General features: G+C 36.5%; 4 protein-coding genes across 12 annotated transcripts; 3 read left to right on the top strand and 1 right to left on the bottom strand.

Moving 5' to 3' along the window:
• The first annotated feature begins 1,325 nt into the window (after positions 1–1,325).
• On the top strand, positions 1,326–1,736 carry LOC105109282 (uncharacterized). Its single transcript, XM_011003930.1, has one exon. The coding sequence runs from the start codon at positions 1,326–1,328 to the stop codon at positions 1,734–1,736; it is 411 nt and encodes a 136-aa protein (XP_011002232.1).
• Positions 1,737–3,755: 2,019 nt separating this feature from the next.
• On the top strand, positions 3,756–4,166 carry LOC105109281 (uncharacterized). The gene has a single exon (XM_011003929.1). It carries the CDS (start codon positions 3,756–3,758, stop codon positions 4,164–4,166), a length of 411 nt encoding a protein of 136 aa, XP_011002231.1.
• A 216-nt stretch (positions 4,167–4,382) lies between these two features.
• Positions 4,383–9,319, bottom strand: LOC105109266 (POLLEN-EXPRESSED TRANSCRIPTION FACTOR 2). Of its 5 annotated transcripts, XR_839209.1 has the most exons (3): positions 7,455–9,319; positions 5,137–5,176; positions 4,383–4,460 (listed from the first exon to the last, which is right to left on the bottom strand). XR_839209.1 is itself a non-coding variant. In XM_011003907.1 (2 exons), exon 1 carries the CDS (start codon positions 9,068–9,070, stop codon positions 7,481–7,483), a length of 1,590 nt encoding a protein of 529 aa, XP_011002209.1. In that variant the 5' UTR covers positions 9,071–9,319; the 3' UTR covers positions 6,035–7,146; positions 7,455–7,480. The 5 variants fall into 5 exon arrangements, 4 of the variants coding, with proteins under 4 accessions (XP_011002209.1, XP_011002213.1, XP_011002212.1 ...); XM_011003907.1 differs by lacking the exons at positions 4,383–4,460; positions 5,137–5,176 and adding an exon at positions 6,035–7,146; XM_011003911.1 differs by lacking the exons at positions 4,383–4,460; positions 5,137–5,176 and adding an exon at positions 6,035–6,397.
• A 1,011-nt stretch (positions 9,320–10,330) lies between these two features.
• On the top strand, positions 10,331–15,259 carry LOC105109262 (methionine aminopeptidase 2B-like). 5 transcript variants are annotated; one of them, XM_011003898.1, is made up of 12 exons: positions 10,331–10,491; positions 10,619–10,802; positions 11,379–11,415; positions 11,500–11,607; positions 11,963–12,062; positions 12,146–12,291; positions 12,383–12,474; positions 12,612–12,706; positions 13,327–13,423; positions 14,084–14,227; positions 14,337–14,554; positions 14,983–15,259. In XM_011003898.1, the coding sequence occupies exons 2-12, from the start codon at positions 10,628–10,630 to the stop codon at positions 15,091–15,093; spliced, it is 1,323 nt and encodes a 440-aa protein (XP_011002200.1). In that variant the 5' UTR covers positions 10,331–10,491; positions 10,619–10,627; the 3' UTR covers positions 15,094–15,259. The 5 variants fall into 5 exon arrangements, with proteins under 5 accessions (XP_011002200.1, XP_011002199.1, XP_011002202.1 ...); XM_011003897.1 differs by having other exon boundaries at positions 10,602–10,802; XM_011003900.1 differs by having other exon boundaries at positions 10,569–10,802.
• The last annotated feature ends 607 nt before the right edge of the window (positions 15,260–15,866 follow it).

The following is a 15,866-nucleotide window of genomic DNA, read 5'->3' as shown; positions in this document are numbered from 1 at the left end:
GCATGCCTGTCAGCCCCGCGCTGCTTTACCTGCCTGTTGGGTTTGCAGGGTGTTCAGTAGGCCGTGGAGATTAATCGTGGTGCGTGCAAGCTGGCCCAGACACTCCATGTTAATACAAAAAAAAAAAATGTTCAATAACTTGTAGAGTAAGAATCCGATAAGAAAAAAAGCCTTAGTTGTTAAACTAATAAGTGAATTATAAAATCCATGGCGTAGAGGTTAATTCTAGTTGGGTTTTAATTTAAATTGGTTTTTGATATTAGCTTTACTAAACTCAAAATACACTTGTGAACAAACCAAATTCAGTGTAGACTCGATAGGTTCAACATCCATTATTAAAAAAGAAAACCAATGAAGGAATTAGCTACCTTAAAGAAACGGATCACATTTAAGCAGAGGAAACAAGGACGATGGCCAAATAACTTTTCTCTATTAACACATGTACAAAGGAAACAATATACAAAGAGGCGACGAGTTTCTTTGTAGTATATGATTCTTACAATCGAACAATCCAACAGCAACAACCACAGATGAAGCTCAACATTGGATCTGCGTGCCATCGTGCCACTGTGGCCGTGGCCTGCCACGGGTTTTCTTTCCCAGTTGACGAGGGAATGCAGTATTACAATTCACGGGTCACAAAGTAGCCAACTTCCGTGCAAGACAAGTTTTATATTTTACAAAATAAAATGGGAACCTCAAGAGCATCACAAAATACAGTGTAGGAAACAGCAAATAGAAATCAGTCAAAACAAAGACTTGAAAACATTAGTTACAGAAACTGCCCCACAATTTGCCACGCAGCACACTTACTGAACAGTGACTTCTTGGTCCTACTCTTGAGTGCATTATTGACCCAGAGAATTTTAATTTTAAGAATAGTTGAGTGAAATCCCTTATGCCTGACATGAAAATGGATACAGCAATGTAAAATGTAAGCAATTCAGCCATCTTTTTACATAAAGCTCTTGCAGGAGGAAGTACAATAAAGTGCAATTGACAAACCTTTGTTCAGGGCGGAAAGACGACATTATTGAGATTGCATAGGAGAATAATTTTCCCGTTCAGGGTTGGACAAGTTACAGATAACAAACATTACAAAATAATTGCAGTTGAAACATTTAAGCAATAAAGATAACAGCCAATTTTTGAAGTGAAAACCAATTCTGGTGGTGGTTAATTCAATGCAAGTCACTTTGGTTTCTCCATTAAGTTTGTCTTGTGCATATGAGCACTGGGTTTAAATAGAGGTACTCCTTCAAAGCAACTCCATTCAAACAAATTAGCCTCAAAAGTGAATTCTAACCAAAGAGACACCATCATCCATGGCTGAGAAGGAAGGAGGAGTTGTCGCAAAGGGTCATCAGGAAGGGCTTAAAATGGCAATCTCTCTTCTTGAGGAGTTTGGACTTCCCCTGGGACTTCTCCCTCTTGCAGACGTGATAGAAGTTGGTTTTGTTAGGAGTACTGGATACATGTGGATCGTCCAAAAGAAGAAGGTCGAACACAACTTCAAGATAGCCAGCAAGATTGTGAGCTATGACACTGATATAAAGGGTTATGTTAGCAAAAAGCAGATAAGGAAACTCAAGGGAGTGAAAGCTAAGGAACTCATGCTATGGCCACCAGTAAATGAGATAACCATTGATGACCCACCAACCGGCAAAATTCACTTCAAGAGTCTTGCTGGCATCACCAAAACATTCCCAGTCGAGGCATTTGCTGCTGGTCAGTAATGCACGTCAAGAGTTTTGTATTTTCACCAGCTGCCTGCAAGAGTTCCTCAAGCTCTAAGTACTAAATATAGCTTCCTTTTGTTGCATTTTATTTCCTTAATTTTGCAATTCTCTCACCATGGTTTGGTGAGCTATGCAAAACAGTATTTCACAAGACAATAAAAGCAAATTATAATTCTGATAAAAAGAGATGCTCATGTTAGGTGTCAAAATCACCTTTAATGCGCTTGACAAATTCTAGTTGCAATTGCAAAATGCTTCTACTGCCTCTGGAACCAGTCTCAAGCTCTTAGGCTGTGCAAAGACCGACATTAAAAAAGAATATGATCAGATTGAACCCATCAAAACATCTCATCTGAACTGCAGAAATTTGACGTGTTCCCTCAACAGTGTCAAATTCCTTATCGAGCAAAAAAAAAGAATGCAATTATGAGGACTTTCTCTCTATCTCAACCGGAAAACAAAAGACAGAACAAAATGGAACTTGAAACACAAAAGTAGTTAAAAGAATGTTGTGATTCTAAACCCAAAATGTGCAGGAAGCTAACTACTTGCTAGAAGTCCTCTTTGCAGCTGACCAGTACCCAATAAATAGGAAAGCAAAACAATTTGAACAAGAAAATGAACTGAAAAATTGTAAGACTGTTAGCAGTCAGCACTGGAAACAGGCTTCTCATTAGAGTAGGCATGAAATGCCATATCAATGCCAGAAATGAGATGGAAAAGGAAATAAATTAAGGATGCCATGCTTGATTGCTGCTTTTCCTTTTCTCCTAGCATGGCTTAACAAGCAAGCATCAATCATAGATAAAATGAAGGTTTCCCTTGGCCAATATTTCCTTCAAAGTCTGGGTGGATGAGTGCAACAAATCCTAAAAATCCATTCTGCTGGTATGGAAACCTAGTATTTGAGCTGGTTCAAAACAAGTCCCCGCAACTGAGAACAATACTGGATGGTATATCACCATACCTTTTTTGCCCTTCCAAATGTAAGGTTTCAAAGTTTTCTCCTGTCCAAGACCAAAAACAAATAGTTACATGGTTTTCACTCTGCTTCCTTTTCAGTTTGTATTAGCAAGCACCAAGGAGGCCAAAATACCAACACTTGATAATGATACAAGTTCTGCAAATCTGCAGAAAATTACAAAGCAGGGAAGTGATCTGCCAATAGATCTGCGTCCAAAAACAAAAATGTCATTCAACAAAAGAAATTACAGAACGTAACCAAAAACACAGAAAGCAAAAGGAAAGCAAAACTCGGCAGTTTGAACAACCTGCAGCAATAGCATGTGAAACAGCCCGAGCCTACAAAAAACATGACCTAAAACCCTGCAGAAAACTAACACAATAGCATCCAAAACAGTATTGAAAAGCAAAAATAGCAGAAGCTATTGCTCCAACCTAAGAATGCAGCACTCCTAGCAGTTTGAAACAGCTCCAATGAGCTTGTTTAACTGATTCCAAGACACCAGCTGAGGGATCAAAATTCAAATAGAAGTGTTAAAGTAACAGTTCCAATCATTAACAATTCAAAGTAACAACAGCCATTCACACAGTATAAAGTGGATAACTACTACTTTCTGTTGCTAGGACCAAGTCACACTTCAGCAGCATGTTGCCGGGGCATAAACAAAGCTGCAGTGTGAACACAACATGCAAAAAAAATAACATATTGCATATATCAAGAGCTCTAGCAGATCAAGAACAGAACAGCATACTCTATATCCATGCTGGGAATTCTAGTTGCCTCCTAACACCTTGCTCGACCAAGGAGTCCACAAAAGAGTTGGCTTCCTGCAGTGTGTGTTTGAAGACCAACTTTTTTACGATAACAGCCAATTTTTGAAGTGAAAACCAATTCTGGTGGTGGTTAATTCAATGCAAGTCACTTTGGTTTCTCCATTAAGTTTGTCTTGTGCATATGAGCACTGGGTTTAAATAGAGGTACTCCTTCAAAGCAACTCCATTCAAACAAATTAGCCTCAAAAGTGAATTCTAACCAAAGAGACACCATCATCCATGGCTGAGAAGGAAGGAGGAGTTGTCGCAAAGGGTCATCAGGAAGGGCTTAAAATGGCAATCTCTCTTCTTGAGGAGTTTGGACTTCCCCTGGGACTTCTCCCTCTTGCAGACGTGATAGAAGTTGGTTTTGTTAGGAGTACTGGATACATGTGGATCGTCCAAAAGAAGAAGGTCGAACACAACTTCAAGATAGCCAGCAAGATTGTGAGCTATGACACTGATATAAAGGGTTATGTTAGCAAAAAGCAGATAAGGAAACTCAAGGGAGTGAAAGCCAAGGAACTCATGCTATGGCCACCAGTAAATGAGATAACCATTGATGACCCACCAACCGGCAAAATTCACTTCAAGAGTCTTGCTGGCATCACCAAAACATTCCCAGTCGAGGCATTTGCTGCTGGTCAGTAATGCACGTCAAGAGTTTTGTATTTTCACCAGCTGCCTGCAAGAGTTCCTCAAGCTCTAAGTACTAAATATAGCTTCCTTTTGTTGCATTTTATTTCCTTAATTTTGCAATTCTCTCACCATGGTTTGGTGAGCTATGCAAAACAGTATTTCACAAGACAATAAAAGCAAATTATAATTCTGATAAAAAGAGATGCTCATGTTAGGTGTCAAAATCACCTTTAATGCGCTTGACAAATTCTAGTTGCAATTGCAAAATGCTTCTACTGCCTCTGGAACCAGTCTCAAGCTCTTAGGCTGTGCAAAGACCGACATTAAAAAAGAATATGATCAGATTGAACCCATCAAAACATCTCATCTGAACTGCAGAAATTTGACGTGTTCCCTCAACAGTGTCAAATTCCTTATCGAGCAAAAAAAAAGAATGCAATTATGAGGACTTTCTCTCTATCTCAACCGGAAAACAAAAGACAGAACAAAATGGAACTTGAAACACAAAAGTAGTTAAAAGAATGTTGTAATTCTAGACCCAAAATGTGCAGGAAGCTAACTACTTGCTAGAAGTCCTCTTTGCAGCTGACCAGTACCCAATAAATAGGAAAGCAAAACAATTTGAACAAGAAAATGAACTGAAAAATTGTAAGACTGTTAGCAGTCAGCACTGGAAACAGGCTTCTCATTAGAGTAGGCATGAAATGCCATATCAATGCCAGAAATGAGATGGAAAAGGAAATAAATTAAGGATGCCATGCTTGATTGCTGCTTTTCCTTTTCTCCTAGCATGGCTTAACAAGCAAGCATCAATCATAGATAAAATGAAGGTTTCCCTTGGCCAATATTTCCTTCAAAGTCTGGGTGGATGAGTGCAACAAATCCTAAAAATCCATTCTGCTGGTATGGAAACCTAGTATTTGAGCTGGTTCAAAACAAGTCCCCGCAACTGAGAACAATACTGGATGGTATATCACCATACCTTTTTTGCCCTTCCAAATGTAAGGTTTCAAAGTTTTCTCCTGTCCAAGACCAAAAACAAATAGTTACATGGTTTTCACTCTGCTTCCTTTTCAGTTTGTATTAGCAAGCACCAAGGAGGCCAAAATACCAACACTTGATAATGATACAAGTTCTGCAAATCTGCAGAAAATTACAAAGCAGGGAAGTGATCTGCCAATAGATCTGCGTCCAAAAACAAAAATGTCATTCAACAAAAGAAATTACAGAACGTAACCAAAAACACAGAAAGCAAAAGGAAAGCAAAACTCGGCAGTTTGAACAACCTGCAGCAATAGCATGTGAAACAGCCCGAGCCTACAAAAAACATGACCTAAAACCCTGCAGAAAACTAACACAATAGCATCCAAAACAGTATTGAAAAGCAAAAATAGCAGAAGCTATTGCTCCAACCTAAGAATGCAGCACTCCTAGCAGTTTGAAACAGCTCCAATGAGCTTGTTTAACTGATTCCAAGACACCAGCTGAGGGATCAAAATTCAAATAGAAGTGTTAAAGTAACAGTTCCAATCATTAACAATTCAAAGTAACAACAGCCATTCACACAGTCTAAAGCGGATAACTACTACTTTCTGTTGCTAGGACCAAGTCACACTTCAGCAGCATGTTGCCGGGGCATAAACAAAGCTGCAGTGTGAACACAACATGCAAAAAAAATAACATATTGCATATATCAAGAGCTCTAGCAGATCAAGAACAGAACAGCATACTCTATATCCATGCTGGGAATTCTAGTTGCCTCCTAACACCTTGCTCGACCAAGGAGTCCACAAAAGAGTTGGCTTCCTTCAGTGTGTGTTTGAAGACCAACTTTTTTACTTTTGTTGCCAGAGAAAACATTCCATTACAGTCAGCCTGCATTTTCCAAGGGTGCTCACCCTCCCAAGTGAGCCACAAGACATTGTAAACAATAGCAGGGCCCTTTTCATAGCTTTCGGTTCAAAGTAATTGGAATCCATAGTGCCAGATTCTGGTGAAAACATGCACAACACCCCCCCCCTCACAGTTCCCAAGAACAACCTCAATTCCAGAAGGAATGGGCTTGCCCATCAAAGAGCTATCAGTATTCCATTTCAACCAGCACACCTCAGGTGGGCTCCACAGTTTGCAAAGCCTAGTCTTGTGGATGCTGGACCATTTTGCAATGCAATCTCAGTTAACAACAGATTGTTGGCGTGTAAGTGAAATCTGCAATACCACAGTAAACCGAGCACGCAACCTGACTAAGATTACAATAAATAGATTACAATTGTGCAGTCCATGTGTCAAATACCACATCATTAACCAGCAGCCATATCAATCATAAGATGGCAAAGAAAAGAATTACCCAAACTATCTGTTGGAAGGAACCTGATGGAAGATACTCCCATTCAATAACATTCAAAATTCACACTAGATCCTATTTCTTCATACTCCAGATGCAAGGCAAGAAACAAATCCAGGAAATGCATCCTTCAAAACCTCACCTCCCCAGCTTAATATACAAGTAAAGGTCCGTGCAATCCATATGTATATACTTCCAAACAACTACTAATGAGAATTTTTTAAGCAGGCAACATGATAGACAGAAACAGCACAAATTAATTAAAGCACTTGAGCCATACTATAGAGCAATTTTGAAAGAAAAACCAACCATGCCACTGACACATACAGACATAGCTTTCACTGATGCAAGGTGCAAGCCAAAATATGTCTGGAACAGTCAGAAACCTTCTCCATCGAGAACTAAGCAAACAGACTTCTTTTCTACAAAAACATCTTTCAAATATCATTCTTAATAAGACCCTCTTTTCTTTCTTTTTACCATAAAACAGTAAGGGTACTGAATATTACTGGAAGAAATTGAAGCTGTAAGTTGAAGTCCCAAAATGGTAAGGAATAAAACAATCAGCAGTCAGAGGAACATACTATCCCCTGAGGGCAATGGTGGTCCGTCATGCCCAGCAAAAGATCATGACAATTTGCAGAATTACTGTGTTAACATGTAAAGAACTATAAAGAGCAAGAAAATGAAATCATTGATCATGACAATTGGCAGAATTACTGTGTTAACACGTAAAGAACTACAAAGAGCAAGAAAATGAAATCATTATGTATCATAATTTTGTATTGAACTTGTATAGATTTATAGGGGTTGTAACAAAGATGAAAAACAGACATTAAAGCACTAGTTCTGGCTGAAATATAAAACATATCTGCTCCCCAAAAATATCATGAGATTATTTTCTCCAAAAAAAACTCTTCAATATTGCTTCCACAAAGACAAAATTGTAACCAGACCTTTTTGCTTCTTGTGCTGTAAGCTCTCACATAGTACCAGAATTGAAAACATGCAAGTCCATCAAGGTGTTGTAATACCCTTTCTCAATTTCCTCCTCTTTCACCTGATGAAGAAGGAGGGTCTCAATGACAAAATCCTCCCAATCAATATCTTTTACCAGTGATTTTTTTTTCCTCTTCCGATCATGTGCACCTTCAACAGTGCAAACTTTACCACTACCTGAATCAGTATTCCATGGATTCATAATCCTATCAATCCGCAGCTTTGCAGCTTTTATCTTTGCTCTCCTCTTCTTAATTGTTGTACAACCATTGACAAAAGATGGAGGCATAACACTAAATCCTATATCTTTCTCCAATAACTGTTTTAGCAAAAGCTTCTTGCTCAACTCTGATTTTCCATTCCACCATTCTGTTGCCTGAATCTCAAGCTCTCTCTCCCTTTTCCTCCCAAGAACCTTTCCACTTTCTTCCATATATCTACCACAACCACCATCCATCAAGAACTTGTCATAAACCATGGACAAGCACTCATGTGAAAGCTGAAGCTTATCCACCTCATCAATGCCAGTCTTATCAAACCCCATAGCATCTTCCAACTCAAAATACCGCAAATCCTCACATTCCAAACTATCCTCCACAACATTCTTACTAAAATACTCACCAACCACTTCTCCCAAATCAAACTCAGTACTCTCCAAACCCTTTTGTTCCCCACCACTCTTCGAGATACATTTCATCTCCAAATATCGAATCACAAATGGCGCATTCTTCACTGCATTCTTCACATTTACATCCTTCCCCCATGGCAAAATCTCTTGCGCTACCTTAGCAATCACCTCCAACAATTCCTTGTATCTCAACCTACAAGTAGACACCGCAACATGAACCTCTCTGGCAACCTCCTCAATCTTAACCCCCTCCACCCCATTCAACTCAGCAACCAAAACCAAAACAGCCACAACAACCGGCAACGGCCTCCTCCCTGTAGTCAAAAACCACTTCACAGCACATTGCACTAAGAAAATACCTTGTTTCCTCATCCTCTCCAACACATCCCCCTCAACCCTGTCCGAAATTGACAAACTCCTAACCACCCTCTCAAAACTGCCCACTATATCAAAACCTGGCAACTTCATCCCCAAATGCTCAACAACCCTCACGACCATCCTCCCCAATTCATGAATATCACACCCAACAACACTACTCACCTCCTCAATGCTTAAACTTTTATCACCATTCCTCATTACAACATAAACACAAGCACCAACAAAAATACCAAACCATCTACTCTCACTTGAACCAAACTGCCCATCAGTAACTTTACTAATCATATCTCTAATTTCACTAACTTTTGAACCACCAGTTAACCCTACCTTGAAAACAATATCATCTATTAAATTATTTGCTTCATAAATCTTCTTCTCTCTATAATTCAAAGCACTACCACAACCTGAAGAGCCTATACTTATAAACACACCTGTTGGCCCATTAATGTTAAAGGTACGTTCTTGATAGTTGGTGAAATCCTGGACTGTACCACATGAATCACATATCATGTTCTCTGTTGCATCGTCCCTGATAAGGGTTCTGAGCCCACAAGCTTTGCAGGACATTTTGGGGAACTGGGTTTTCTCTGAGGGTGTTTGGTTGTTGAGAAATTTGATTTTCTATGGAAAAATTTTTGGATTTTGAATCGCGTGGAGAGGGTCTGTTGTTGAAGAAAGAAGAGGGAGGAGAAGAAGGAAGCGACAGCGTTTAACTGTTTGTCTGGTTAGGTTTTATTTTACCGGTCTGAGATCTCCGCCGGTCGGCTGGATTAGGTTTTCCGTCTCTTGTCCAAAACGTATGTTTTAGTCCTTGCAGTTTTTGGGTCCATTCGAGTGTCTTTCATTTCTAAATTAGTGCTCGATTTTACCTTGTTTTAATTAAGTTAATATTGAAATTATTCATGTATTTATAAATACAGTTAAAATTATGTTTTTTAAAAAAAATTATTTTTTAAAATTATTTTTTTTATTATTTTTAATCTTTTAGATAGGTGAAGTTAAAATATTTTTAAAAAAAAATATTATTTTAATATATTTATAAATAAAATATTCTTTAAAATATAACCGCTATTATATTCTCTAATACCCTCTTAAATTATTATATCTCTATTATATTATTTTAATTCACTATATTTTTATTATTATTCAATATAATTATTATATCTCTATTATATTATTTTAAATCACTATATTTTTTTTATTATTCAATATATTATCAGATTAAAATTTTATTTAGTAATATTGTTAAATTTATTTTTTAAAGTTATTTTAAATTATTTTTTACTTAAAAAATATTAAATTAATATTTTTAAATGTTATTTAATAAATTTGATATATTAATATCAAAAATAAAAAAATATTTTAATATATTTTTAATTAAAAAATATTTTTATACAAATATTATATATCACATTGCATTATAAAACATACTATGTTGAATCCAAAATTTTTAAAATACATTGCATGATTAGAAGATAACATGTATCTAAAAATTGATTAAAGAGGGGTTTTTTATTTTTATAAAATTATATATTATAAATAAAAAATAGATAAAAAATGTAAAAGTATACAAAAACACTTGTATTATACATGACGTGTTTAGAAAATGCCACGTTCGACGTATTTCTTATAAATTAAAAATTATAACATAATTTAATTTACGTTTTAACAAATTCAAAATCCATATAGACATTTTTATTTAAAAAGTGGAATTGGGATTTGATTGATGTGAAAAAACAGTTAACAGATCAAAATGAAACAATCTACAAAATATAGGGACAAGTTTATCCTCAAAGAAAACACTTGTGAAGCTATAAAACCGCACGGGTTTGCGCGTACGCATCTAAAACCTAAAATAGCCTCCAGTTTAACTCAAACTTTTCTTCTCTCTTTCTTCATCTGCTCTGCCTCTCTGCATGTAATTATCGATCACTCTTTTCATCACAGCATTATCAGGATCCAGCTCGATCTCACATTCAGTTCTCAAGGTAAAAATAAGTTTAGGGTCTTGGGTTTATTTTTTGTTTCCTATTTGATTCAATGTTTTCTTGATTTAAATTGATAGATTTTTAGCGTCTAAAAGATGTATGAATTTTTGGTTCTTTGAGGCAAAAGGGTCTTCGAATGATGGCGAGTGAAGACTTGAAAACCCAAGTTCCTGTTGAAGAAAATGGGACTAAAGAAGAAGAGAAAAATGGAAATTTAGAGGCTTCAACTAGCAATGAAAACGGTGATTCTTCTGATGTTTCTTCTGTGATACAAAAAGAAGATGAAGAAGGAGAAGAAGAAGAGACCAAAGGTGATTGTTTATGTTATTGGGTTGTCCTTAAGTTGCTTAATTTATGGTTTTTGTGGTTATGTTTTGCTATGGGATTATGCTTAAGTTTTGTAATTTGTCATATTTCTTGGGCTTTTATTGTTAATTTGGTTGGGTTTAATCACTTTATTTGATCAATTTGATTTGATTTTAGAGGAGGTCTAAGGTTCAAACTGGGGATTGGATATGGCAGGGAAAATGGTTTTATCATTAGGCCTAAGCTTCTGAAGAACTGGAATGAGAAAAACGCGAATTTTTTCTTTGAAATCTTGAAAATACAATTTATCAGCAGAGCTAGGTTTGTATAGAGTTTTTCATTCTTATATATCTTTGTTAATTTAGCAATGGTACATTTTTTTTTTTTTACTTATAAGGAGTTTTTTCGAGAAAAAATAGAAAAACATGGGATTGATTCTCATTATCAATAAATGGGGTTTTTTTGTGAGATATTAGCGGTATGCCTTTAGGTATTATTATCTCATTTGAGGAGATTTAATGATTTATCATAATGTTTCAAATTTATGAAATTGTGTGTATTTGCAAATTTCTTTCTTGCAGAAGTTACAAAGAAGAAGAAGAAGAAAAATAAAAGCAAGTTAGTACTTGTTCCTATCGTGATTCTCTTTCCTGATGATGTTTTCACCCAATAGCCAATAATTTCCTATGCTGTAATCCACAGGAAAAAGAAGGAATCACCAAAGCAGACTGATCCACCCTCTATTCCTGTTGTTGATCTCTTTCCAACTGGGGAGTTTCCTGAAGGTGAAATTCAACATTACAAAGATGAGTGAGTATATGTTTTTTTCTTTTTCCAATCACTTGCCTTCACGGGTGAATATCTCTTTTACTATTGTTCCTTTTTTTTTCTGAGATCGACTGTTAGAGCGCCATAGTATAGGCTCAAACGTGTCTGAGTTTTAGCAAAATTATGTAGCAGTTATATACAAAAAGAAGATGCATACATATAATACACTAATTTTGTAAATGTAGAATGATACATGCTTCTTTTCTGTTTGAGATCAGTAATTTTCAAATTGTTGATTAAATTTATGTGTGTCCCATAAGTTGTCATTTTTTTTCAATTTTCTGATTATCTTTTATCCTTTTTTCTGTGAAAATTGATGGGAACTTGGATCATTTAGTAATTTATGGAGGACTACATCTGAAGAGAAAAGAGAGTTGGAGCGTCTTGAAAAGCCAATGTATAATTCAGTTCGACAGGCAGCAGAAGTTCATCGCCAGGTTGCTAATAAGTCTTTCTTATAACTTTATTCCTGCTCTGCATTTGGTGTCATCTTCTTGAAATGCAGTCTACTTGTTTTTAGGTACGGAAGTATATGAAAAGCATTTTGAAACCTGGAATGTTAATGACGGATCTCTGTGAGACCTTGGAGAACACAGTTCGTAAGCTAATATCAGAGAATGGTCTACAAGCAGGCATTGCATTTCCTACTGGATGCTCTCTGAACTGGTGAATGCCAACTTTATATGTGGGGATTTAGTGACCTGTAGGTTTTTTTTTCCTTGGTTATTTCTTTATTAAATTTCTTTTTCATTGTTAGGGTCGCTGCTCATTGGACCCCAAATTCAGGGGATAAGACTGTGCTTCAGTATGATGATGTGATGAAATTGGATTTTGGGACCCATATTGATGGTAAAAGCATTTGTAATACATTTTGGGTTTTATGGTTTAATTCCTAATTTATTTTTTTTATTATAACATGGAGGTTCAACACTTCTGTTTTTCTCAGCTAGAGCCTTTTAATTAATGGGTGATTTTTTAATTTGCAGGACGCATCGTGGACTGTGCATTTACAGTGGCATTCAACCCTATGTTTGATCCACTACTTGAAGCTTCACGTGAGGCAACCAACACGGGAATCAAGGTGATGACCTTTTATCTCTGAAGTTAATTTTTGACTTTTTGTGAGTGTGTAATGTGCCCAAGGAAGGATAGATTTGAAATTTGTGGTCTTCTAATTCCTAATGCTGAAGATATAGCATCTAATTCTTAATGCTGATGATGTAGTTTTCTCTTGATGGGGACTTGTGTTTAACATTCAAAAAGGACAAGCATTGGTCTATTTGATTAGTTTAGTTGACATTCAAATAAAGCTGAACTCACTCTGTTTCTTCCCTATTACAAATTCTTCTAAAATATCTTTCTTGCATGCCCTATCCCTGTACTTACTCCCTTCAAAAGGGTGCTATATAGCCGGCCTGACTATGTTTTCTTTCACCATCTGTATATCCATTCCTAAAAGATTAGATAATCTTGGAATGGGTTATCTTACATGAGGGAGGAGATGTTTTACTAAGATTAGTCAGGATCAGTGTTTTAAGTGTTTACTGTTGAGGACTCTTTCCTTGTTCTCTTGAGAGGATTAAGGACTTCATTTGTTTTGTTTTGACTGTTTCCAATACCTAACTGCTCTGAAGAGTTTGTCACTCATGCTTAATTATTTGCAGAGTACAGCTTGTGCTGATTTTTATTTTAACTTTTCAGGAATCTGGGATTGATGTGCGTCTTTGTGATGTTGGTGCTGCCATCCAAGAAGTCATGGAATCATACGAGGTTGAAATTAATGGAAAGGTGTTTCAAGGTATGATGTTTATTTGATGCTGCATTTCAATGGTTTGTTGGTACACTAATTTGGTGTCTGTTTGATTGTTTCTTTTTTATCAGCTCTTAACGTAATGCAATAGGACAACTTTTAGATTTTTTGATACAATTGGAATAACGAATTTGGGGAAAGAATTTGGGGAACAATCTCTTTTCATCATAAAATATTGTAAACTGTTGAATAGAGTGAATGAGCAACTTGAAAGCTAGTCTTGTGGAAGTTTCGTTCTCTTTTTTCCATCTAGGGCATCTGGGTGTACAGGGGTCCTGAACTCCTGTTCTAAATCATGCTATTCCATTTTAGTTTCACCCATAATGGATCTAACATTATTTGATGGTTGAACCATGACCCAGTATGAACTTTGTGTTTCCAGTTCCTGAATCTTTGCAATAGTAACATAATTCCCTCATTTGACTTCATCATGCATCAAGAATAACTTGTTATCATGTTGAAAATAAGGAATGATTGGTCACCTTATATAAAGTGAAAATGTTACTGCTTTTGGTGGTTCAATGTATATTTTTTATATGGATAGGATAGTGAATATGCTCAAGATTTCGCGCACATCTGTTGATTTATTATAAAAGCACCCATGAATGCATATTTGTGTGTGACATGGACTTGAAATGTCATTGGCAGTTAAGAGTATCCGAAATTTGAATGGGCACAGCATTGGACCCTATCAGATTCATGCTGGAAAATCTGTTCCCATAGTTAAAGGAGGGGAGCAGACAAAGATGGAAGAGGGTGAATTTTTTGCAATTGAAACATTTGCATCTACAGGTAATGGTTGTTTCATCTGGCGGGGAATTGATTTATCTTTTGAAAGGGATGGCAGTTGGTGAAAATTGTGACCTATGGTGTAACAAGTCTTTTTATGTTATGTTTTCAGGCAAAGGATATGTAAGGGAGGATCTCGAGTGCAGCCATTACATGAAAAATTTTGATGTTGGCCATATCCCTCTGAGGTTGCCAAGAGCAAAGCAACTGCTAGCAACAATCAATAAGAACTTCTCTACATTGGCCTTTTGTAGACGGTATTTAGATCGCCTCGGAGAGACTAAATATTTAATGGCACTAAAAAATTTGTGCGATTCGGGCATCATTCAGGTATTTCTCAATTCTTTCATATCCAAGGAATCCTCAATTTTTCACGTCCCAGTTGCCTGTTTGTGCACCAATCTGGACTACTGATAACTTAAATAGCCTTGTTTATCAATAAAAAAAAAATTGCCCATTAAGTTGTTGTCATGTTCATCATAGGATCCCCAGTACTCCTGCATGTTTGCTTAGTTCTTGATGTCTTGTTCCTTCAGCTACGGTGAATTTTGCAATAACTTGAAAACTCATGTGTTCTCCTCAAAATATAAAATATAGTACACACTGCAGTAGATAGCAGTCGCAAGTCTATTATCATGACCACAGAGGTCCAAGATAGCTGCAACAGAAATAATGACTTGTGTAGCTTACATCTATTGCTATCTCATACATTTGTTATACCCATTGTAATTAGTCTTCCTCCTTTCTTGCTTTGGCAGCCTTATCCTCCTCTATGCGATGTTAAGGGCAGTTATGTATCCCAATTCGAGCATACCATCCTACTGCGGCCAACCTGCAAAGAGGTCATATCGAGAGGCGATGACTACTAGTGTGGGTCTGTTGATGACCCTGTGACTTTATCACTAAAATATTCAGTTGAATGTGTAGTTTATCCATCTTCGTAGTCCGTTTTGTAACTGCTGGTTTTAACAGCTTTATAATGGCGAAGAAGAATTGGAATATCTATTTATCACAATCATGATTTTAACATGGAAATGTTGATCACATGGAGTCATCAACTTGACATGTAATTTCCGTCTGAAGAAACTAGGAAGACTTTGATTTCACCGTTTCTTGGAAATCACGTGTAAGGAGACACAAGATCCTTGAGTACACAAGGAAGAAGGATTTTAAGCTTGTCCCCTAGGAATTTTAAGACTCATGGTGTTTACCTCATGCAGAGCCTCCCGAATCCGCTGCTCAGTAAAGCTTAAGCCAGAAGGCAACACCTTGCATCTCATCCTTTAAGGAAGCATATGCCACCTTGAGATCCCATAGCTCGATCTTCACGGCTGTTTTCTCCAATGATATCCATTATGCTAAAAAAAAAAATTATATTAGAATATTAAAATATGTAAACATGTATTAAAAAAATTTTAAAAACAATTAAAAATACTATTTAATGAAAATATCAAATAAATAATGGTCTAGGTTCAATAATGTCATCAGAAATAAAAAGTGAGCAACCACCTTCCAAAATGTTATAATTTTGACAAGTTAGATTAGTGAAAGTCAAGCAACTCTCGGGTCATAAGAAAAACAATGATGGAATTCTAAGTAGGACAAGATCTCAATATGACGACCGAAGCGTCTGTTTATTTTT

The sequence above is a fragment of the Populus euphratica genome, unplaced genomic scaffold, assembly GCF_000495115.2.
Source record: "Populus euphratica unplaced genomic scaffold, PopEup_1.0 scaffold287.1, whole genome shotgun sequence".
Classification (NCBI taxonomy): domain Eukaryota; kingdom Viridiplantae; phylum Streptophyta; class Magnoliopsida; order Malpighiales; family Salicaceae; genus Populus; species Populus euphratica.
This window is presented reverse-complemented; position numbering and strand designations above follow the sequence as displayed.